Source organism: Cryptomeria japonica, chromosome 2, assembly GCF_030272615.1.
Source record: "Cryptomeria japonica chromosome 2, Sugi_1.0, whole genome shotgun sequence".
NCBI classification, from domain to species: Eukaryota; Viridiplantae; Streptophyta; class Pinopsida; order Cupressales; family Cupressaceae; genus Cryptomeria; species Cryptomeria japonica.
The window spans coordinates 433,567,611-433,593,061 of NC_081406.1; the positions used below are offsets into that span (position 1 = coordinate 433,567,611).

General features: G+C 37.8%; 1 protein-coding gene across 3 annotated transcripts in view; it reads left to right on the top strand.

Annotated features, from left to right (window-relative positions):
* Positions 1-945: 945 nt before the first annotated feature.
* The window catches only part of LOC131031610 (1,4-alpha-glucan-branching enzyme 1, chloroplastic/amyloplastic), a 203,499-nt gene continuing 178,993 nt past the window's right edge, over positions 946-25,451 (top strand). The window contains exons 1-8 of one of the 3 annotated variants that reach the window (XM_057962766.2): positions 946-1,200; positions 15,951-16,073; positions 16,222-16,447; positions 16,588-16,657; positions 16,903-17,172; positions 17,284-18,190; positions 18,528-18,644; positions 19,052-19,114. In XM_057962766.2, the coding sequence (XP_057818749.2) occupies positions 1,141-1,200; positions 15,951-16,073; positions 16,222-16,447; positions 16,588-16,657; positions 16,903-17,172; positions 17,284-18,190; positions 18,528-18,644; positions 19,052-19,114 (1,836 nt within the window). In that variant the 5' untranslated portion in view covers positions 946-1,140. Of the gene's footprint in view, positions 1,201-1,461; positions 1,522-15,950; positions 16,074-16,221; positions 16,448-16,587; positions 16,658-16,902; positions 17,173-17,283; positions 18,191-18,527; positions 18,645-19,051; positions 19,115-25,451 lie in introns of those variants that run through there. The other 2 variants (XM_057962768.2, XM_057962767.2) reach the window with 2 other exon arrangements.

The window sequence follows — 25,451 nt, forward strand, 5'->3', positions numbered from 1 at the left end:
CACTTTGCTCAGTGATCTGAGAGCAAAGACATTGATTTGAGGGACCTTATGAGATAGATAACCATGGAACCAACCTTGAGAAGTTGAGTCATTCTTCATGACTCCATAACTTGCACCAAGAAGTCCCGTGGGTGTGTGAACAAGCTCTTTGAGACCATATTTTCACATTTTAAGTTTCATTGACCCGCTTTTCCCGCACACACTAGTCATGCATGCAATGCCTTAATTGAAGTGTTGTGTATTCAGATACAGAGGTCCACTTTTCACACACACAAAATCAAATCAAAGAATAACCAAAAAACTTTCCTCAACATCACCCTCTGCAACCACAGGAAATAGTGAACTTAGAATCATGAAAATTGAAATTCACAAAAATAAACATTCTTCTGATTCAATATGACCAAATATATAATATTGATATTTTTTTAATATTGTCAAATAAGATTGTATATAAATACTTTCTTTCAAAATACACTATTCTAGAAAAATCACATATCAATAAAATCATCTTCAAATAATAGCAAGGAGATAAAAGCATTTGTTATAGATAAGTTTCGCAAGTGCACTTGGGATAAAAACCTTGGGAGAAAGAAAAAATACTGTATTGAAGAGTTTAACCCCACTTGTAATTATTAGCAAAAGACGTACAACTATATTAACATCTTGACAACTAACTCTTGGGATAATCTTTTCAGTGAGGGAATTGTTGAGAAGCTGGGAGCACTTATCATCACGCTGCATAAGAAGAGAGTTGAAATGCAGAGGACAATCAGTGTTTAATCCAATGTAGTTGGCAGTTTTGTCCCATAAACTATATTTAATCTCGTGAACGTTAAAATAATTATTTTTTCTTCTTCTTCTTTGCATCATAATATTATAACTTTCAAATACTTTCTTATCGCGTAACCCCACCTCCTTAGAATGCAAGTGCTAGTATAAAAATAAAAACAAAATAGACGACTTCAATATAGGCCCGGGTCCCATCCCCGATGTCCAAAATATCTAGACTGGACACCGACGGGAAATGTCTTTACTTGACATCAAGGGGAAAGAATATCAGCAGTTATGCTTAAAATAAATATGCGAAGTAGGTTGGCCTGACCGTACAAGGGTGGTCTGAGTGTTGCGGTAAGAGGAAGAATGCATATACATGCAACCGGCTTTCCTGCAAATCATCTCTCGTGGGCTACCTATGCCAAGGTTCTCTTTTCTCCCTTCCCTTGCCCTGTTCTCTGAGTGTTGTTACACTAGGAGATTGCTGGGATATCAAAGATCCGCTTTTTACTCTTGTTTGTCTCGATAATTTAAGTTTTTTTGTTATATTGGTTCTTGGATTGCATTTCTCTAGTTGAACATTTTCTATGAGCAGGTATCATCGTCGTTTGAATTTCTAAGTTGGTTTTAAGCACAGATGAATCAAGATGAATCAAGGTGATCTGATACAAGTATCTACTTAATCAGGACCTACTAAGAAGCTAAAAGTAATCAGAAATGCTGCACGTCATCAATGTTCAGAGCTGGGTGTGTTTTTATCCAATTTTGATTTTCCTAAGAAACTTGTTCTAAAAATGAGATTGCAAATTCTTGTTCAAGTTGTTCTAAACATGAGATTGCAAATTCTTGTTCTTGTAAGCGTTCCTCTGGACGACCCCCCCGAGGCAAGCTAAAAGGGGAGGTTTGCCGTTGAAATTTTAAAATTGTAGCCTCTTCCAATTTATTGTAATGATTTTAATAGCTGCTCTCTTACAGTCCGCCTGCCGTCCTCAAGCTTTTTTGCCGTCTTCGGGACGCCTCTTCCCATCCCGGAAACTCGGAGGAACACTGGTTTTTCTCCCTTCTATGTCTATCGTGATAATAGTTCATTTTCTCTGTGGTGAGATAGCAGGAACTATATCGAAATTGATGCATACCTATGGAGAATAATTATGGGTGTCTCTGTAACAGTAACCGAGCCCAAGTGTGCCACAAACAGATGATCATAAAAAGTAATGATTTGTGGCAGATTGGAACACAAAATTGTATAATTTTGTACAGCGTTGTGTGCCAAAACCATTTACTCATAATAGTGGATTCAGTTCATGTTTTTGGATAGGAAGAAAAATATACCAAATTGATCCGAATTATGGATTCAGATGATAACACCTAAGTGAGAACCTGCGGTATTGTGGATTTGTTTACACAAACAAGGTAAACACAAAATTGAAGCAAGCCAAAAAGTAATTCATTCTATTCGAAAATTCAACATATAACAATTCATGAGATTCCAAAGGTCACCAAAACCCCTTGAGAATCGAAACTCAACAGTCATATTTGTTTATTACATAATAAAATAAAAAACTACGAAATTTTCAAAAAAAACTATATCAAATTTTGTACTAACTTTGACTAGACCTAACTTTCTACTCAGGACTCGAAATTGCGAGCCGTTTAACTCGTTGGAAAGGTCTCCAAGAGTTGAAAGCGAAGTCCTGAAAGAGCCTGCCTACGACAACGCTCTAAAGGACCGAGCAAAGTTTCAAGGGTTGAAAATGCCCTGAAGGCCTTAAAAAATCCCAATTACTAACATGTAGAAAAAAACTAGGAAAAACATGAAAATATTTTTTCGATATTTCAAAATTGTTTCTAATCATTACTTCCCCTTTGAAAAGCAATGGGCCCCATTGCATCAACACTCTGGATGAGATGGGGAAAACGGAGCTGAAGCTGCTCCCGGGTAAACCACTTTCCTTGTTGAGCAATCTGCACTGCTCGAACCACTTTGTACAGATAGATCTGTTGCTGTTTGAGGGTTTTCATCATGGTTTCCACAATCTGATCACATTGCAATGGAGAAGCTGCTCTTGGATTCAATTCTGTAGTGGAAATTGCTTCTGCCACATTTGCAACATCTAATAGTGGGGGAAAATATGACTTCAAGAGTTTCACATTGAAGACTTGTTGAAGACCCAGAAAGGGGGGTAAATTGAGCTCAAAAGTTTTGTCACCAACTTGCTTGATGATTGTGTATGGCCCATAACACAGAGGCCGAAGCTTCCTATTGGCACCCTGCAATCGTTCTTTCTGGATATGCAACCACACCTTGTCCCTAACTTGAAAATTATGGGGAGTATGATGCTCATAATGTCTCTCCTTATATTTCTTATTGGTATGCTCCAAGATTTCATGAACTTGTTGTTGCAGATGATGAATTCTATCAATGAACTGTGTTGCCTTATCTTCCTCCTTATCAACACGTGGAACTAGATCAGGTTGAATAAGTGGTATGGAAACACCCATGGGTGCAAGTGGTTGATAACCAAGACAAACCTCAAATGGGCTGTCACCAGTCGAACTGTGAATTGCCCTATTGTAGCTATGCTGAATATATGGAAGACTTTCATCCCATGTGCGGGGATGTTTTGAGTGATACATGCGTAGGATGTGAATGATTATCCGATTCACTACCTCTGTTTGGCCATCTGTTTGAGGATGGAAACCAGTAGACTTTGTTAATTTTGTGTCCATCTTCTCCCATAGTGTAAACCAGAACTTACTAAGAAACCTGCTGTCCCTATTTGAAATAATGGTATTCGGTAGACCAAAATGAACCTAAATGTGTTCAAAGAAAAGCTTTGCAGTGTCCTCTGCAGAAATTGTCTTTTTACAAACCACTATTACTGCCATTTTTGAGAACTTATCTACCACAACATACACACAATCGTGGCCTCTTTTGGTGGCAGGAAGACCAGACATAAAGTCCATAGAAATTGAATGCCAAGGTTTTTTAGGAACAAGAAGTGGCAAATATAGTCCAAGTTTACGATTGGCAGGCTTAGCAATAGCACATGTAGTACAAACTTGAATATATGAAATGACATCATTTCTCAACTTTGGCCAATAAAAATACCTCTGAAGTATAGCAGCAGTCTTACCTATGCCAAAATGACCAACAACCTTACTATAGTGAGCTTCCCATATCAGCTTTTTGCGTTCTGCATTGGGCACACAGATTTGGCCAAGGTGACAAAGCATTCCATCCTGCAAATAGAAGTCATTCACTTGATTCCCTTCACCAATTGATTATAAACATCTGCAAACTCAACATCATTCTCATACAAGCGAGCCTAGGCTTCAGTTTGATGACCACATGAGTCCAATACCACAATTACAGCTGCAATCGGAGGCCTGCTCAAGCAGTCTGCTACTTTGTTAGTGCTTCCCTTCTTGTGGCGAATATTGAGATGAAATTGTTGAAGATAGGCTGACCATCGTTGATGTCGATCATTCTGCAACTTCCCTTGTGTTTGCAAAAATTGAAGAGGTTTGTGGTCTGTGTGGATGACAGTCTCCTCACCCAAAATATAATGTTTCCACTGCTTACAAGCTTGAACGATAGCATACAATTCCTTGTCGTAAGTGGCATACCGACGCACTGTATCAGAAAAAGTCTCACTATGATATGCAACTGGGTGACCATGCTGCATGAGGACTGCTCCTAGGGCGTATTCTAATGCATTAGTTTGTATTTCAAATGACTGTTGCAGGTCAGGAAGAGATAAAACTGGTGCAAAACATAACCTTCGTTTTAACTCCTCGAATGCTTCTTGTTGAGCACCTGTTCATTTGAACTTTGCTTGTGTTCCCCCCCACAATGACTGATTTAAAGGCCAAGACAAATGGGAAAACCCCAACACAAATCTGCGATAAAAGTTTGCCAACTTGAGGAAACTTCGTAACTCTGTGAGATTTCTAGGAGATGGCCAGTCCTTAATCACTTGTATCTTCTCAGGATCAACATGGACACCCTCATTGTCAATAACATACCCTAAGTATCTAATACTCTGCATACCAAAGGAGCACTTTTCTTTGTTTGCATAAAGCCCATGATCTTGTAAAGTTGAGAGATTTTTTTTTCACATGTTGCAAATGTTCCTCCCAAGTATTGCTGAAGATGAGTATGTCATCCAGATATACCATCACAAAGGAATCAGTGAACGGTCTGAGTACATCATTCATCATTCTCATGAATGTCACTGGGGCATTTGTTAGATCGAAAGGCATCACTAGCCATTCAAACAATCCCTATTTAGATTTGAAAGCTGTCTTCCATACATCAGTTGAGTCAATTGGTACTTGATGGTATACCGATTTCAAATCAATTTTTGTGAAGAATCGGGCCCCTCTAAGTTGGTCCAAAAGGTCATCTATTCGGGGAAGTGGATACCTATTTTTGACTGAAATTTTGTTCAAGGCCCTATAGTCAATACAAAGTCTCCAAGTTCCATCCTTTTTCTTTGCCAGAACAATGGGACTGCCACAGGGTGATGCACTTGGACGAATATGTCCCTTCTCAATCAATTCTTGTATTTGCCTCTTAATTTCATTATTTTCTAATACTGATCTATGGTAGACTAATTCATTAGGCAATGGAGTTCCTAGTATCAAATCAATAGTGTGTCTCACTTGGCAGTGCGAAGGTACCCCAGTTGGTAACTTAAACAGATTCTCATATTTTTATCAAAACCTGATCCATTGATCTTTTCTGCAGTGTTGTGGTGTTTGGGATGGCATGGGAATTATATACTGATTTCCTTTCTTCTTCAGATCGAATCATCAATAATATGAATGTTCCCGTTCTGGCAACCAACCTCCTACATTGCTTAGCACTAATCAAAGATGTAGAGTATACAGGGCTTACCTCTGGTATTCGGTACTTCTACTCACCCAATCTGAATGTCACGCTGCGAGGTCTGGACTCATAAACACCATGGTGCTGGTACATATATGGTTGTCCCAGCAGAACATCACAAACATCTAGAGGAGCTACATCACAGATTACCTCATATTTGAAAGGCTTTATAGAGTATGAAAGGCGACACTGCTGGTGCACTTGAATATCTCTCCCTTGACTCACCCATCCCATTGAGTAGGGCTGTGGGTGTGCTGTTGTTTTTAGATTCAATCTCTTCATAGTCTCTGCTGATATTAGGTTCTTTTGACTTTCACTATCAACAATAAAGTGCAGGGCTTTTCCTCCGACCCACATTTGTGAATGGAACAATCTTTCCTCATCCTCCCGAGGCAATATCTTTGTAGTAGCTACTGTTGCATATGGATCAGCCTCAATGGCCTGTTCATGACTTTATTCTGTGCAAGATTCTGCCACCTTAGGTTCTGCCTTGTCCTCATGCGTCTCCATCATTAAACTTTTTATAGTTCTGCAATTTTTTGTGTTATGAGAGGGACTTTTATGGAATTCACATGACATACCGTTCTCTTGTGCCTTCTTCATACCCCATGCCTTTTTCAGTGGTGAATTGGGAGCAGATTCCTTGGAAGTTTGTTTCCATGCAGTTTTGCAACCTTCACCCTTCCATTTGTTGTTTGCGAAGTTTTCCCTCCTTCCTTTCTGTTTGAATTTCTCCTCAATTTTTGCAGCAAATTTATATGCACTAGGTAAAGTTTCTGTGTTCAGGAATTCCATTTCGGTTTGGATATACCTATGGAGCCCACTTTGATATTTCAGAACTCGGTGCTCCTCTCAATCTTTGATGCCAAACTTTGCTGCTAAAGCATGAAACATATTAGTATATTCCTGAACAGTTTGGTCCTTTTTTTATTGAAGCAATTGCCACTGCATATATTTCTGTTTATATGTATCTACAGGAAAATATCCTTCCTTTATGTGCTCCATGAATTCTCCCCATGTGGGATTTTGATAAAAAATAAAAGTACTGCCAGTTTCTACTGCCTTGGATGCTAACTTTGCTTCCCACGAATCTTTCACATGATTTTCAGCTTTGAGAAGAGCGAAGGTAATTTTCTCTTCATTTGAGAACTGGTTGACAGAGAAATACCTTTCCAATTTTGAAACCCAATCATCAACAGCATCCGCATCAATCTTTCCTTGAAACGTGGGTATATCGAAATTCACTTGCACCTTGAATGGTGTATACCCTGTGAATGGTGGGTTTGCTTGTGACCCACGACTTTCCAGCATTTGCTTGAACTGCTCCATCATTTCTTCACGTTGTTTTGCTAATGCATCTGCAACTAACGCCTTAATGTCATTGTCGGTCTGTAACTTAGCCATTTGCGATCGTGTGCGTCTCAAAGAAAGTTAGTCTGAAGGATTTCTTGTTTCCAACCCCAATCTTTGATATGTTGATCGTGTGCGATATGACATACATGAGCGAACTTGCTCTGATACCACTGATCCGAATTATGGATTCGGATGACGACACCTAAGTGAGAACTTGCGGTATTGTGGATTTGCTTACACAAACAAGGTAAACACAAAATTGAAGCAAGCCAAAAAGTAATTCATTCTATTCGAAAATCCAACATATAACAATTCATGAGATTCCAAGGGTCACCAAAACCCCTTGAGAATCGAAACTCAACAGTCATATTTGTTTATTACATAATAAAATAAAAAACTACGAAATTTTCAAAAAAAAAACTATATCAAATTTTGTCCTAACTTTGACTATGTTAATGTAGATTAGATTTCTTAGTAGATAGAATTAGAGGTATCTTTTAATTTTATGTTTCACAAATGATGCTCTTACTAACCTATGAATCTTGTAGGTTGCTGCAAGTGTAAAGAGGAAATAATAAATGCAAACAGTAAGTTGATTTGCCAAGTATGATTATATTGCTGAGTGTGAAGAATGGACCGATCTTCAAAGGCATGTACTTATCGATTGCTGTAACACCTTTCACTGATCTATTCGTGGATTATATATATGGGTGAGAAGACACATCGATGGATAGACATGTCTACACACGCGTGGAGACATGTCTCCACCGATATGTCTATTCATTAATTATTACAAACATCATACTGATTCATAATCGGTAGTTTATAATCCATTAACACAAAACCGATTCATTTACAAAACCAATTCTAATCGATAGTTTACAATTCATTTAACACAACTGATTCACAATCGGTATGTTAAAATGATGAATCATTAATCGATATACATTATCGATTATGGTAAATCGATACACATTATTGATTGTGATGAATCGATGAAAGTAGTCGATACACACTATCGGCAGGTTTCAGATCATGCACGATATTCAATGCAGATTGGTAAACACAAATTTATACTTGGAAGATGATGATCGATGTATGATCAGCCATTTGATCATTCAATCGAATTGAGCTTATTCATAACATGATTATTAATGTATGTATATTAATATATATAATAATAATAAACTCAATTATTATTATTATGTATATTGGTATACATATATATAAATCATTCCAATGATGTAAGTCTCATTCATGATCATATTTATCTGACTGAAGCTATCATCATTAACACTCCCTCTTAGCTAGGGAGGATAAAATCTATCCAAGAGTATAACACAATAGATCCATTAATTGTGCAGGAAGGGAGATACCTTATCGAGATATCAGGAGATATGGTATAACCGGGAATATCAAATCACATGATATTCACCATATCTCATAAATATCCATTTTTATGGTATGTGCACTTGGCATCATGTCTCATGATGCCTACCATAATGGATATCAGATCATGGCATATCCACGGATATTAAGATTCATAATATCCACCATGATGATCTCTTGCAGAGTTATTATGGTTTCTTCTGATGTATTCTGATGTAAGTGAATTTAGGAAATTGAATGAACCATGCACCATGTTTCTTCACGAGTTCTTGTGCTTCTAGAGATAGTCGATGGTGGATACCTCCTTGTAATGTCCTGGTGATATGCATTATGAAAGTATCGTTGACCAGCTTGTAGTAATTCTTAGGTGGATGATGCAATTGGGCATAAGAATCACATACTCTTATCTCTCCGGGTCCTCTCCCAACAACTCCTCTGTGTGGTAATCCTACATATTCAAAACATCTGGCTAAAGAATATATAACATATGAACTCATGTGGAATGACTTAGTAGGGACTAGCCTCCTCAACTGCACATCTAGGTTATTGCTAATAATCCTAGCCCAGTTGATCATTCCTTTCCCTTGAACGATCACTTGTATAAAGAAGAACATCCACCTGTCGAAAAAGAAGGCTTGGGAAGCACCTACAATTCGATTGAGCATGGTTATCAAGTCCCTGAATTCCTCTTGGAAATCAATTCTGTGAGGCGTATTAGGTATCTTATTCGAGCGAGGCCTACTCTTGAGTAACCAATTCTTATTGATGAAGTTTAGACAGGTATCAGGGTCATCTTCGTAGATAGATTTAGCTCCTTCTATGCTCTTGTAGATCATATCTCTCAGTTCCGAAAGATGAAAAGCTTCACTTATAGCTTCTTTTGAAAGATAGGCGAGGATAGTTCCATCCTTGACTATGATTGTCCTTGAATGTGAATCATAGTGCCTGACACATTCGATCATTAGCTCATGACATTTGACTGGGGGAGGGAAGCCTGCGGCCTTGATGATGTCACTCTCAATTATCTTCTTGGCTATGGGTGATGGCTTGCCGATGTAGGGTGCTTCTCAAACTTCTTCACATTGAAGTTCCTTAAGTTGGTGTCTCCAATACTGCTCCATTTGGATACGATCCTTGTCTCCAAGTCGTCGCTCTTTTGATCTTCTTTAATGAGAGCTTGCCGGGTAGCGGATCCACTTGCCTTGGGGGCCGCCATTTGCTACCTACAAAAGGCTTAAGTTAGGTTTAGGTATAGTACCCTAGATAGGTGATTTGAGATCTTTTAAAGAAACAATTGAACTTTAATTTGAAAATAAATTGATAAACCCTTAAAATTATGAATTTTCAAAATGATATTACCTATGAATCAAACTAGATTACTAAAGACTTATCCTTAAAAAAAAAATGATATAGAAATTTGAATCAGATCTTCAATACATCTTCAAAAATCAGATTGTACATACCTTGTCCTTGATTTTAACTATCAACCTGAAAAGATGGGTAAAATAGGGAGATTGCTGCTGGATTCGCCTTCTTTCCAAGTGATGTTCAAAGGAGTTCACAAGCTTCAGGTCTGCTCCTCAGGTTCGCCCTTGCTGACTCAGACCTTGACCAGCCTTCCTGAATCAGAAATTCGCCTATACCTGCTGCAAATTGCTTCTCCAATTCTGCTCCTCAAATTCGCTTAGGAAAAATGAGTGAATGAATGATTAAATATTTCAAAATCTATCTTTCCTTTATAGGGTGTTTTCACTCTTTTCCTAAGAGGCCGACCTCTTAAGTAAATAAAAAAATAAAAAAAAACCATCTCCAAGCTAGCCGACCTACTATTAAAGCTTTAAAAAAAATATTCTTGGGCGGCAAAGAGTGAATTTTTTAAATTTTAAAGCCCAAAGGTCAATTTAGGCAATTTGACAATTGTTTAATCAAGGCGAATTTGCATTATTTATTAAAAAAATGAGGTTTGATTAGCAATTTAAGAGAGGAATAATGTGTCTTGAATGTGAATTGCTTGTGAATCCTTTGAAGAGACATAGGCAACCCTAGGAGATGTTGAGGTTTCTTCAAGATTTGATGTTTGCCATTTTACTCCATCTTTCCATTATTTCACCATCTTAATCTTTAACCTCTCAATGTTCTTGCCATCATGACCTTGCAACTTGCCTTTTACCTAGCTCAAACAAGGTGAAAAATAGGGATTTCAAAGGATTTCGCCCTGGACCCTTTGGAAGGGTCAGGAGCGATTTTTATGATTAGGTCCAAATTCCATCATTTCTTTACTCCAAATTGTTTCCCAAGGCAAGTATATACTAGTCTTCTCTCCACCAAGGCCTAGGAATTCATATTTTAGCCTCCATCATGAGCAAATTAGGTGATTTTGAGAATTTCGCTTTGGACCCTTTGGAAGGGTTAGGAGTGAAATTCATGATTTGCTTGTTTTTCCCTCACTTAGCTTCATTCTTCATCCCTTAAGCCATTAAGAACAAGTCTTTGGGCTTCAAAATTGATTGGGAATGCACTAGCTTGTAGATTGGAGCAAGGAATAGTGTCTTATGAAGAAATTCGCTCTGGACCCTTTGGAAGGGTTAGGAGTGATTTTCTTCCTTTAGGTTGAATTCTACCTTCTTCTTACCTTGCTTTCCTTTGACTCTCACCTTTGGATCCCTCTCTCACGAAGACAACACTTGTTTGACCCCAAAAAAGGCCTGAAAGGAGAAATTCGCTCTAGACCATGGCCAAGGACATGACCTATTTAGGATTTCGCTCTGGACCCTTTGGAAGGGTCGGGAGCGAAATTCATGCTCTAGCTCAAAACCTTCACTTTTGGTGGTCACAAGCTATTCAAAGGCATGCCTAGGGGTATCTTCAAGCTCAATTCACCTTGAACAACGTTTGTCTTAACACAATTGGAAGGAAAAAGAGATTTTGAGAATTTCGCTCTGGACCCTTTGGAAGGGTCAGGAGCGAAATTCAAGATTTCGGCTTGACTCTTCATTTCTTCAACTCCAATCTTCTTTGCAAGGCAAATATACATCACTCCACTTCCATCCACGCCATAAGAACCAAAGTTTTGACCTCATCTAAGGGGAAAATAGGTGCTTTCAAGAATTTCGCTCTGGACCCTTTGGAAGGGTTAGGAGCGAAATTCCTAATCTTTGACAAAAACCTTTATCTTTTTCACTTTCAATCACTTCCTATGGCGAGAGTGTATCATTCTATCCCCACTATGCCCAAGGAATAAGGATGTTGGTCTAAACAAGGAAGGAAAAAGTGCTTATGGAGAATTTCGCTTTGGACCCTTTGGAAGGGTCAGGAGTGAAATTCTTCTAAGTTGACTCCACACTTCTTCCATTCAATCCACCTTCAAACTTGATCAAAGTCACCTCTCCTCACCACAATCGAGTCTATTTGCCATCCACTTAGCTCAAAATCCTCACTTTTCAATGTCTTAGGCAAAATAGAGGGTCAAATTGAGGATTTCAGTCTGGACCCTTTGGAACGGTCAGGAGCGAAATTCCTATTTTGGGTTGATTTTCACTATTCCATCGCCTCAATCCACCTTTCAAAGGCAAGAACACATCAAAGTCTTTCCAACCATGCCTTAGAAGTCAAAAACTTGGCCATAACAAGTAGCAACATAGAGGTTATGTGAATTTCGCTTTGGACCCTTTGGAAGGGTCAGGAGCGAAATTCATATTTTGAGCTTATTTCTCACTTCCTTTCTCCTTTCCATGCTTTGGACATAACTTCTCAAGCCTCCTTCAATCATCATCAAGTGAATTTGCTTCTCAAATTGGCATTAAGTTCAAGATTTTGTGAAGAAATAGGGTCTTACAAGAATTTCACTTTGGACCCTTTGGAAGGGTCAGAAGCGAAATTCCTCCTTGGGCTCAAATCTTGACTTCATCTCCCACATTTCCTTATCCAAACAAGTGCTTTGCTTTTACTAATGCCTGGGAATGAGTTAGTTCCTAGTTTGGGTCAAGGTGGAGTGTCTTATAGAGGAATTCGCTCTGGACCCTTTGGAAGGGTCAGGAGCGAAATTCCTATTCTAGGCTCAATTTACCTTGAATTTGACTTGAGGGCGATCTTGGAGTTATTTTTGCATGTGGCGCCATTGTAGTGAAGGAGAGATTTTGCCTAGAGGTGTTTTGGGCACCATTATTGACAGATTGAAGACATTTTTGTGAGAACACCATTGCTGGTCCAGTCTGAAACACCATTTCCAGAATTATTCTTAGACTGAGATATCATTCCTAGATATATGAAAGTATATACTAAACTGAAATATATAATTATGGTTTGTATGATTGGATATTTGCTGTGCCGCCTTTTCTGAAGATGCTGTTAATATTTGCTGCCAAAGAGCTAATTTACGGGTTTTCTTTATGTATAAACAGATACGTATGTCTACTGATGTATATGAAGTTATGAACAGATAGTTTGCTGTTTATAAGCTGATATGTATATGCTCTGAGTCTTTACACAAACATATATGTAGAGTAGTCTAAGTCCTCAATCTGCTGTATCATTTACAGTCTGATCACTCAGAGCTGTTTGCGTATATTATAGTATATGTACCAATAAAGTATATATACATGTATGATCATCAAGACTTAGTTGTCTATTGTCTGTAGTATCAGAATGGGATCATAATTAATATATCACATAATGATATGTGTATCACCCTCAATAACCTATACACTTCTTTGACATTAATGACAATTTTCCATCAAATAGTAGTGAGCAGGTGAAAAATTTGATATGTGAAATTTACCTGCGTAGTTTGTGCTCGCTAATAACTTAGATTTGAATCCCAACCCTTATGTAGGGGATGCACAACTAAGATCTTTCTTGTCTTATGCACAAAACCATCTCCAATGGGTGGTAGAATAATTTTTTTATGAGGCCAAGGAAATCAAAATCAAAATCTTCATTAGAGGGGAACATATCTCTGTAATGTAAATATGGGGGAATGCCTATAAATTAATTAATACCATTAAAACTAATCAATTGATAGAAGATATAAGATTTGAAGTGCTAAAGGCTGCAGAAAACATTTGTTTGAGGATTTGGAGGGAGAAATGGCATGCTAGTGGAGATGGCAGATGTTACCCCCAAAGTTGAAGTGTAAAGAACCCTTGGGGTATCTAGCATTTCGGGTGCAGGATACAGGGATATGGTGGATAGATCTGAAATGACATTCTTCTATTATCTAGACACCTATCCTAGGGCGGCAGCAAAAGAATCCCTAGACACGTCCAGTGACATGATGGGAGAGTATGGAGGAGTATCAATCAGAGGATATTATTCCCCGGGCTCCACATTACACCCTATTTCCCATGATCTCACCAGACCAACAAGCTCTTTTCAATCTTAGTTGCATAGAGGTGTGTAAGAAGGTAAGTCATGGGGGAAATGATGAGGCATGAATATAATCTTTATTTTTTGTAACTTCTTCCTTGATTTGCCCTTGTTTTAGCCCAATCACAGTTGAGAATCCTTTATGATGTTTGAAACGATTTATTTTCATTAAAGTCTTAAGGAAGACAAACGGACTTTCTCTCAAAGACAGCTCCTATTCTGTATCTTGGAAGATATGGTGCATGACAAAGAACAGGTATTAAATGCTATATGACATGCCTTGTAAACTGGTACAGGCCAAGCATATTTGTAAAGTACACTCATGAAGCACTCATCAGTTTCTATCCTATTATGTAATCTATATTTTTATACCACATGTTATTAGTTTTTATGGTAATTAAAATGTAATTTGAATAATACTAACCTAGAATTTAGAGCTTACATTTAGTATACAAAATCAGAATCTGATATGGCAAGTCATGCTTAAATTATTGTCTATGCCCATTAAGGTTTTTTGTTGTGGATAAATATGAACACTACTCTGTCTAATTTGAGTCTGACTAAATTTTATGCTGTGATATAATTTGGTTTTGCTAATAAACGTGCATTCAGTTGGCAAGATTATCTTGCTTCAGGTTTATTTTAGATAATATCTGTGGATTTTTCAGGCTAGTTGCATAACAGCTGACAAATGTATTTTCTTTTTATAGTTTCTTGACAAAGATTCTTAAGAGTAAATGAAAGTTACCTTTTGAAAGGCAAAGCATTCTGTGTTGAATGACATGGAATGAGCCGCTTACTGATACTAATGATTATTTTGATTATATTGTTCATTGGGATTTGTCTTGACTCTTAGGTTGACTCACCTCTATTAGAGGAGGAAAGAATAGGTATCACACCTGTTATTAATCTTAACATTTATTAGACTATCAGTATATCTTTGAGTAAGAAACATAGTGGGCATTGTCTGGAGCAAGGTTGAAAAACTCGGACTCGGCAAGACCAAATTTTTTTAAAAACTCGGGACTCGCCAAAACTCGGGGAAAAACTCGGCAATACTCGGCAACTTTATCGAACATTTGAAAATACATTTTTAAAAAAAATATTATTCAAAACCACACATTTTTTTTAATATATTAAGTTTTTTTTCACCCCAAACAAATAATAATGTTCAACTTTCAAACTTTCAATAGCAAATGCCAAAAAACACCTATATTATAATTTAAAATTTAATCTAACTGAATCGTAGGAGATTTTTATTTGAATTGCTTGTTTCAATATGAAAAGAATTCATAACAAACCTGCAATCTTGCTCTGAAATCTGCGATTTGTGCCCTCGCCCGTGGTTTTACGATTACCTCCCCTGGTCACATCAAAAATCTGCAATCTTTGCTCTTGCAATCGTCCATTTTGTGCCCTAGTCACGCACGATTTTTTCTGCACTGGTTGCGTTGTCTTTTTCACCTTTTGTCGCGGCTTGGAATGAAAATAGAAGACGCGTTTTAGGTTTTTTTTTAAGTTAAAACTTAATATTGTTTTTCGTGCTGAATATTTCCCCCTGTTTTTGCTATTTTCTGCGATTTTTTCGCTCTAAACTCGCTGCGATTTTATCAGATACTCGGCGCTGAGTATATGCGCGAGTGACTTGCGAGGGTTTATGGCTCGCGAGTACTCATGATTTTGTTTTGACGCGCCGAGTTTTGCAAGCTTGGTCTGGAGTTTGCACATTTTTTTTGGTTCACATAACTATGGTCCTTTTCTGCATTGATAATTCTCCTTGATTGACGTATATGACACAATTTTCTTTTCATCTGGTGCATTTGATTAAGTTCTTGTTACAGTACAGTTCAACTATGGCATGCCTTTGAAAACTGGAAGACTGTTGGAGATACATTTAATGGCTATTACTCTAGAATTTGTCTCTTTGAAGCATTGACTGAATATTTGCAATGGATTGCAATTGTAATCTGAAGAGTACATTTGCCCGCCTGGTTTTTTACTATTCTTTTGAAAACTCTAAAACTCTTTGTTTCCACTGGGACATTCTGGGAAACTAGATTCGACTATTTACTTCTAGTGTATAATCCCCAATTGAATTTAATATTGTGGGTGGCTTACCATGGTTTTATATGATCATACAAACTCTTAATAATTATGTATTTTATTGCCTTCTCAGACTCCTGAAAGAACATGTTTTTCTACAAAAGCAGATTCAAGATGTCAATTCAATAGGTGTAAATATTTGCCTGGAAAGAGTGTTCATCAGCACTTGCACATTCCGATCTTAAATGGAAGAAGGGTACACATTCAAACCACTTGAACTAGATAGGTTGAAAGATCAAATTGATTGATGGATGACTATGTATAAGTTTTTGTGCATTTAGATAACTCTCATGAAGGTATAATTACAGTTCTGACTTTGTTACTGTGGGTGGCATACCTGATAGTTTTCTGTAAGGAAGCATTTTTTGACAGCAAATGCTATTGGTCTGAAAGACGAGGAGTCTTCAATGAAAAAAACTATTGAAGAAGAGTTGAGAAATTTAGGTGTGCTAAATGTGGATCCATCCTTGGCTTCACATAAAGCTCATTTGCAGTACAGATATAAAAACTATTTGCAACAAAAGCAAGCAATTGAGAAGCATGAAGGAAGCCTTGAGGAATTTTCTCAAGGTTAGGGAATTTGTGATATTGTCAAATATAATGCTAATTGAAGTAGCTATGTGGTAGTTCTTTCTGTGCTAGTTTAATCTTGCATGGCACAAACTGGTATAGTAGATCTCAGATATTGCATGTGTTCTTTTGTTTTGTAGGATATTTGAAATATGGGTTCAATCGAGAAGGAAATGATATTGTATATAGGGAATGGGCACCTGCTGCTCGGTGAGTTTGAGTTGTTTTTTTATATAACCTTACATAGAGGAAAACAATCTGAACAATTAACTCAATTATTACCCATATTATGTGGTAGAAGGAACCATTTAATTTTTGATATTATGGTCATGATAATTATTCATAATTTAAAATTTGCTATATTTCAATACTAAATTCATTTTCACCAATCAATGTTTTGTTATACTGTCTACTTATTTGTAATAAAGGTCACAGTAAAAGGTTTTTGGCTATAGGGAAGCTCAGCTTACTGGAGATTTCAATGGCTGGAATGGATCTGAGTACCCAATGGAAAGGGATCAATTTGGTGTTTGGTCAATTTACATTCCTGATAAAGATGGGCAGCCTGCTATCCCACATGGTTCAAGGGTGAAATTCCGAATGAAAACTTCTGATGGGATATGGGTAGATAGGATACCAGCCTGGATCAGGTATGCAACTGTGGATCCTAACAACTTTGGTGCAGCATATGATGGAGTTTATTGGGATCCACCGCCTTCTAAGAGGTGACTTTTTTTTGACAATATGCTATATTTTCTAGCTTTGAAGTTCACATTTCTAATTCAAACATCACTCTTTGCAACTGTCATCTGATGTTTTTAATGACATCTGCCAAGGTATGAGTTCAAATATCCTCAAACACCAAGGCCTGAGGCTCCGCGTATATATGAGGCTCATGTAGGAATGAGTGGTCCAGAACCACGTGTGGCATCATATTTGGAATTTGCAGAAAATGTACTCCCTCGCATAAAAGCAAACAACTATAACACAATTCAGTTGATGGCTGTAATGGAACACTCGTACTATGGATCATTTGGATATCATGTCACAAATTGTTTTGCTGCAAGTAGTAGATCAGGAACACCAGAGGACCTGAAATTTTTGATTGATAAAGCACACAGTTTAGGTTTACATGTCTTAATGGACATGGTTCACAGTCATGCTAGTAATAATGTTACAGATGGTCTGAATGGTTATGATCTTGGTCAAAGAGCAGAAGAATCTTATTTTCATACAGGAGAGAGGGGATATCATAAGTTGTGGGATAGTCGGCTATTTAATTATGGAAATTGGGAAGTTAAACGATTTTTACTTTCTAATTTACGCTGGTGGCTTGATGAATTTCATTTTGATGGTTTCCGTTTTGATGGAGTGACTTCGATGTTATACCACCATCATGGCATCAACATAGGATTTACAGGCAATTATAATGAGTACTTTAGTGAGGCAACTGATTTGGATGCTGTAGTCTATCTAATGCTGGCTAATACACTAATCCATAATATCCAGCCTAACGCAACAGTTATTGCAGAAGATGTTTCGGGTATGCCAACTTTAGGTCTGCCTGTTTCTGAAGGTGGAGCAGGATTTGATTACCGCCTAGCAATGGCCATTCCAGACAAGTGGATTGAGTATTTAAAGCATAAGCCAGATGAACAGTGGTCCATGAAGGAAATTGTTTCTACGCTAACAAATAGGAGATATACTGAGAAATGCGTTGCATATGCAGAAAGTCATGATCAGGTATTTTTCCTTATCTAGACAGTTTTCACTACACCAGACACATTTGTGAGTTTATGAGATTGTATAAGATATTGACAGTGAAATATTATGGGTAAGTAATACAAGCTTCATATTTAGGTCGAGAAGACTTAGAAATGGGCAGATTATTGGACTGTCTCCTTCATGTTTTAGTAGTTCTACTTTTTTTTTCGCTCTTGTAACTCTAAAATCTGTTTAATATTCATCAGAATTTATATTAATCTTTGTTGATTTTGATTCTGTAGATAATATTTATTTATTTTCCTTAAGCAACATATTCTATTAACACAGTGCTACATATTTGTCTGTGATTGCAAAGTCAATTGTTGGCGATAGGACTATTGCATTTTTATTGATGGACAAGGAAATGTACTTTGCTATGTCATGTTTGCAATCACTTTCCCCTGTTGTTGACCGTGGGATTGCGCTACATAAGGTTTGTAATGTTATCCTATGGCATGGTGAAATGTGGCTCATTTTACATCAAAAGCCTTATTTGGTGACATGGTTGAGTTTCCATATAGAGGTTATATTCTTTGCTTGATTTACTTTTTACAGAACATCTATATAGAATATTTTCACCTTTGGATTGCATATAATAAACTGATTATAACTGTAGTTATATAGAAAAAAATAGAGAAGCTACTGTCATGATATACAATTTCATGTTCAAGAATATTTTGTTCATGTGTTGATTTATTATTATAAAGGGATCTCTGTAAAAGTATTTTCATCAATAATTTTGGAACAGACATCAACATAATTATAATGATAAAGCAAAGAATAAAGGTTGGTGTCAGACTATACAGTATCTTACATTGGAGCATTTTGTTTGATTCACAGATGATACATTTCATAACAATGTCACTAGGTGGTGAAGGTTATCTAAACTTTATGGGAAATGAGGTATGTACTGGGACCTTTTCCTTTATCTTTACCGTAGGCTTAAGAAAAGTAACACATTCTATTCTTTATACATAGCCTTTCTGCAATACATATTTAAGAGTTAGCTAGTAGCCTTGGCCAAGTGCAACACGCTTCTTTTACCTCTTGCAGGGTCCTACCATTTTATGTAAAATTTATTCTCATAAATTTTGCAGGCCTGATATTAATAATCTAGATTGATGATGTGAGTAACAGCTAAAAAAATATCTTAAATACTGTATAAATCTTCTAATAAAATGTTCAAATTTTAAGAAGCGTAGAATTTCAAGAAGCAATTTTCCAGGATAATACATTGGAGCTGGTTATACCAGTGATGAAATTTGAAAGGCTTGTCAAAGTTCATTTTGATGACACAATCTTATACCCTTCAGTATTGAAGTATTAAAAATAAAATAACTTTCCTTGCTATTGACATTTGTAAATAAAAATCACACACAGATAATACTCTAGGAGAATACATATTTCACACAGATAATATTCTAGGAGGATGGAAATTTCACACAGATAATAATCTAGGAGAATACATGCACATATTACAGAATACGATGCCATTAATGATAAAAAACTTGCCAAACACTCACAAAACCTGTGATTACTAGCTAGTTGCAGTGTGGCCTGAGTAACTTACGTGGGAGTGAGTTTTGGCGAGTTCTAGGCTGGAACTTGAAGTGAGTACTTGTGGGCACCTAATGAGTGAGAGTTTGCATCCTGGTCTGCACTTTTCATGTGGGAATGTGGTAAAAGCACAGTTCTTTCATTTCTTTTTAAGCCTTCCACACTTTCCTTTCTCACTCACAATGATCATGGTAAATATCCAAGATGAGAACCCCATGTTAACAAATTCTGAGATTTGTGATGAACCCTTGCTGGTTCAACTCTTCAACCTGCTGTAATTTGTAGATCTTCTTTGTAATTTTTAATTATTAAGATGGTCTTTTAGAAATAGACAGAAGTTGCAGAAGAGGGTTTCTTTAATTTGCAACACATATTGAATAATACATGAATTTAATCAACTGAAACAATGAATTGAAAAATTTAGAAGCATACCCGTAACTCCTTAGCCAATTTATTGAAAAGAAAGAATAAATCAGCAACCTACAAAGTTCTGATTTTTATTCTGGAACAATTCAGATCTGCTCTTAGTTAAATACTAGGACACCCAAATAGTGAAAGATGGTGCCAATAAATGAGCAAGCTGTGTGTCTGGGAAAAGAAGCCTCCAAACCACAGAAGAATCAACAACAAAACAGTAAATAGGAAAACCCTACAACAAATCTGCCTTGTAAGAAGCCAAATCTACCCCAATTCAATTCAGTTTGACTTCTGAATGAAGCCAACCAAACTACAACAATTCGATTGATCTTTCACAATCTCGAAGCTACAAAATTCTGAAGAATGCACGCTTTCCAAAACTGGTCCAAACCCTAGCCGCCATAGCCAAGTACTCAGGAGAAAATGTCAAATGCTCAATATCAAGAATGAGGTTTAATTTCCATCTTGGCTGCTTGAATACCCAAAAGGTTTGATTTTTGGCAATTAGGGATTTAAAAATAATAACTTGCTTTTAGGGTTCCCAACTTAACCCTAAAATCCACGCCTAGCTTAGGAGATAATAAATCTTCACTTAAATAAATTTAAGTGATGCACTTTATGATTTTATATTAATATTTCATTAAAATATTAATTGCCTGTGGAACCACTAAAAAATTCATATCTCTCTCATTGTTGCTCGGAAACTGAATCTGTCAGAAGCTAGGGTCACAGTTCGCCATGCCAATGAAAATAGGACCATGTCTATTTTTAGCAATTTTTCCCTAAAAAATAGGAAATCCTCATAAAGTGTCAGAAACTGATGAAACGAAGACCAAAACTGAACTCAACACTGAACTAGAACAAATAGACAGACCACTCCTCAAGATACTGCATTACTGACCCCTTTATCCATACTCTGTTAGCCTACAAGGGTCCAAAAATAAGCTAACTCCTCAATCCCAAGTCCCTGACTAGGATGGGGACATTACAGTCCGCCCTCCCAAAATTTGCTTGTCCTCAAGCAAACTCAATGCTGGATGCTGTAAAATGCTATCACAATCCCAAGTAGCATCCTCTATCAGCAGATCCTTCCATTTAATAAAAAATTCCCTGATGACACTTCTCCGCAAATGATGTTCTCTGAACTCCAGAATGGCCTCAGGTACTAGCACTAACTTCCCCTCATCATCTAAGGGTGGTAGAACTGCAGATGGAACTATCTGTTGTCCCAATGCCTTCTTAAGGCGTGACACATGGAACACATCATGAACTTTACTATCAGCCGGTAAATCTAACTCATAAGCCACCTGGCCAACTCGCTTGGAAATCCTGAAAGGACCATAGTAACGTGGCTTGAGTTTCTCTGAGCCCTTCTTTCTAAGAGAGGACTGTCTGTAGGGTTGTAGCATCAAATACACCATATCCCTGATCTCAAAGGATCGCTCAACCCTCCTTTGATCAGCATATTGCTTTTGCTGATTCTGAGCTTTCTGAATATTATCATGAAGTGCTCTCATAATATCCTGGTTCTCCTATAGTAGATTCCCAACACTCCGTACTCGGCAATCGTTCATCAATAAATCCAGAAAACTAGGAGCTTCATATCCATACAAAGCTTTGAAAGGTGTCATCTGAATAGTCATGTGGTGAGTGGAATTATAACAATACTCGCACAAATGTAACCACTTCACCCAAGCCTTCTGCTGCCCTGAGATGTAGTTCAGCAGGTATCCCTCCACCCACTTGTTGACAATCTCTGTTTGTCCATCAGTCTAGGTGTGGTAACTGGTACTCGGAGTGAGCTTTGTCCCGCAAAGTCTGAATAACTCCTGCCATAAGTGACCCATAAATCTGCTGTCCCTATCATTGACAATACTCCGAGGTAAACCGTGCAATCTAAATACCTCATGAAAGAAAAGATCAGCCACCTGTCCAGCGGAATAAGTAGTCGTGATCGGAAAAAAAGTGCATACTTAGTCAACCGATCAACCACCACATATATGCTGTCTCTCCCTTGGGCTTTTGGCAAGCCCTCGTAATAAAGTCCATAGACACGCATTCCCACTTCCTGTTAGGAATAGGAAGTGGCTGAAGTAATCTTGCAGGGAAGTTGTGCTCCTGCTTGTTCTGCTGGCAAACAGAACACTATCTGACGTACTGAAGAACATCAGACTTGAGACCCTTCCAAGAGAATCTCTCTCGTACCTTCCTATAGGTCTTAAAGACCCAAGATGTCCAGCCATAGGTGAATCATGGAAAGTCCTCAATACTATGCATTTCACCTCAGAACCTGGAACTAAAAATATCCTCTCTTTGTAAATGATGAGGTCATCCACAAGAGAGTACCTGATGTCCTATACTGTTCCATCAATAATATTAGATGCCCATAGATTCTTGGCATACTCTGCTATAATCAAGTGTTTCCAATCTTCGTACACAGCTGCCATGGAGCTCAATTGGGGGCGGTGAGATAAAGCATCAGCAACAACGTTCTGAGTCCCTTTGACATAGGAGATGTCAAAATCATAAGACTGTAACTTGCTGACCGACTTCTGTTGACGCTCATTTAGATCCCGTTGTCCAAGAAAATGCTTCAAACTATTATGATCAGTTTTGACACAAAACTTGTTGCCAACTAAATATTGCCTGAATTTGGCCATTGCATACATGATGGCCAACATTTCCTTATCATAAATACTATAGCTCCTCTCTGGACCCCGAAGCTTCCTGCTCTCATAAGCTATAGGATGACGATCCTGCATAATTACTGCACCAATACCCTCTCCACATGCATCACAATGAAGCTCAAAAGGTTTGGTGAAATCGGGTAAAGCAAGAACTGGACATGTAGTCATCAATTGCTTGAACTTCTCAAAACACTCCCGTGCGAGAGGTGTCCAAACAAATGCACCCTTCTTGGTTAAATCAGTGAGTGGTGCAGCATGTCGTGAAAAACCACTAACAAACCGACGGTAGAAGGCACATAAACCAACAAATCCCTTGAGTTGAGTCAGGGTCTCAGGAGTAGGCCAATCAACGATGGCACGAACCTTATCAGGATCCATGCGAACACCCTCTTCGCTGATTATGTGACCCAAATACAAAAGTTCTGCCATTCCCAATGCACACTTGGACTCTTTGGCGTAGAAGGACTCCCTGTCAAGTATGCCTAAAATAGTATCCAAGTGAACCAAGTGCTCCTCCCAAGTTCTACTATAAACCAAAATGTCATCAAAGAAAACCAAAACAAATCTCCTCAACTGAGATTGGAAGACCCTGTTCATAGTGGACTGAAAGGTAGCTGGTGCGTTGGTCAACACAAAAGGCATAACCAAAAACTCATAGTGTCCACAATGACATCTAAATGCAGTCTTCTCAATATCCTGCTCCCTGACACTGATCTGATGATAACCTGTTCTTAAATCAATCTTGGAGAAGTAACAAGCTCCATGAAGCTCATCTAACAACTCATCAATGCGAGGAATGGGATACCTCTTCTTTATAGTCTTTTTATTCAGCATACGGTAATCAATGCACATTCTGAGTGTACCATCTTTCTTTTTCACCAAAACAACTGATGAAGCGAAAGGAGATTTACTCGGCCTTATGTGTCCCATTGCTAGAAGTTCTTTGATAGTTTTCTCAATTTCATCTTTCAATCGCTTGGGGTGCCGGTAAGGTGTAATCATAATGGGTTTGGTGCCCTCGTCAAGCTCAATAATGTGTTCTATGCCTCTATCAGGAGGCCTACCAGGAGGTATGTCACTAAACACCTTTGTATGCTTAACTCTAAGCTCCTGAATATCTGAATGATAAGGTGTTTTATGCTGCTCCTCATAAGTAGGCATGAGTTTACACTCTGTTGCCCAATCCACCATGTCATGCTTGACAAGTCTCTCCATTCTTTTAAGAGTGATTAATTTCAAGTTGCTGGCTTTGATAGCTTTAAGAACATGATTAGTCCCATCAACCTTGAATTTCATCTCCATATCTCTGAGGTTGAGTGTAAATTCACCTATGGCATGAAACCACGTCATGCCAAGAACCACATCCGTATTTCCCATGTTAACCACATAAAAATCAGCTTTGAATTCATAATTATTGAGTTTCATGGGTAAGTCTGAAATCATTCTATCACAAGTCAGCACATTACCATCAACAACTTTCACCCTTATGCCTTCAAACTCTTGAGTTTGAATCCCACGCTTCTCCACCAACCGTGCATCTATGAAATTATGAGTTGCACCTGTATCAAGTAGAGAATGACTCTTTGACGAGCCAAGAGTCCACACAACCTAAAAGAACATTCTCCTTTTATGCTAGACATATGAACTTCCCGTAGATCGAATTCTCCTTCATTTTCAACCTCCTTTTCTGCATTTTCAGTCTCAAAGTCATTTTGATCAGCTTGCTGGTCCGTGTTATCAATCATGTTTTCTCCCTCATAAAACCACTCCATATTCCTATTTTGACCCTTAGGCTTGAGGGGACAGTCATGGTTTTGATCATAAGGACCCTTACAATGAAAACATAGCCTCATTCTATGCAAATCATTGAGTGTTTCCCTATCCAAAGGCGCTGTAAACTTCTTCCCTTGTTCCGCATTTTCTGATTTCTTTTGATCATACTTGCTGTCATTAAATGATGAGGATGGTTTTGAGTTGTTAGGAGTGAACTTACTACGAGGAGCGGTAAGTTCCATGCTGCGTGCCTTCCTCATGGCTTCTTGCAAGGTAGGGGGATCAAAAACCTTAATCCAACCTTTCATAGGCTCATAAAGACCTTCAACAAAAAGAATGACCAGTATTCTCTCTGAAATGTTAGTTACCATAACTGAAAGCTTCTGAAATTCACTAATATAAGATTCCATGCTGCCCATTTGTTTCAGCTGAGCTAAATCCCTGAAATACAACTCTGGATCTCTTTTATCAAAACGCTCAACCAATCTATCAGTGAATTCTTGGTATGTAGTAATAAGGTCATGATGCAAAGTCACCATCCCATGGTGCCACCAATCATGGGCTACCCCATCCAAATGCAAAGCTGCAAACTTAATAGCATCTTCTTCTGACATAGGACGTAGATTCAGGAAGGTATCCAACTTGCTAATCCCAGCTCTGGCTGTAACACTACCACTGCCATCAAAAGTAGAAAGTATGAGCTTGTTGATTGCATATTTGAGATCATTAGTTTTGTTCCAAGGTTTCTTGTCATTCCAATTCCACTTCTTGTTGTGTTCCCTCTTTTGACTCATAAACCTGTCAAA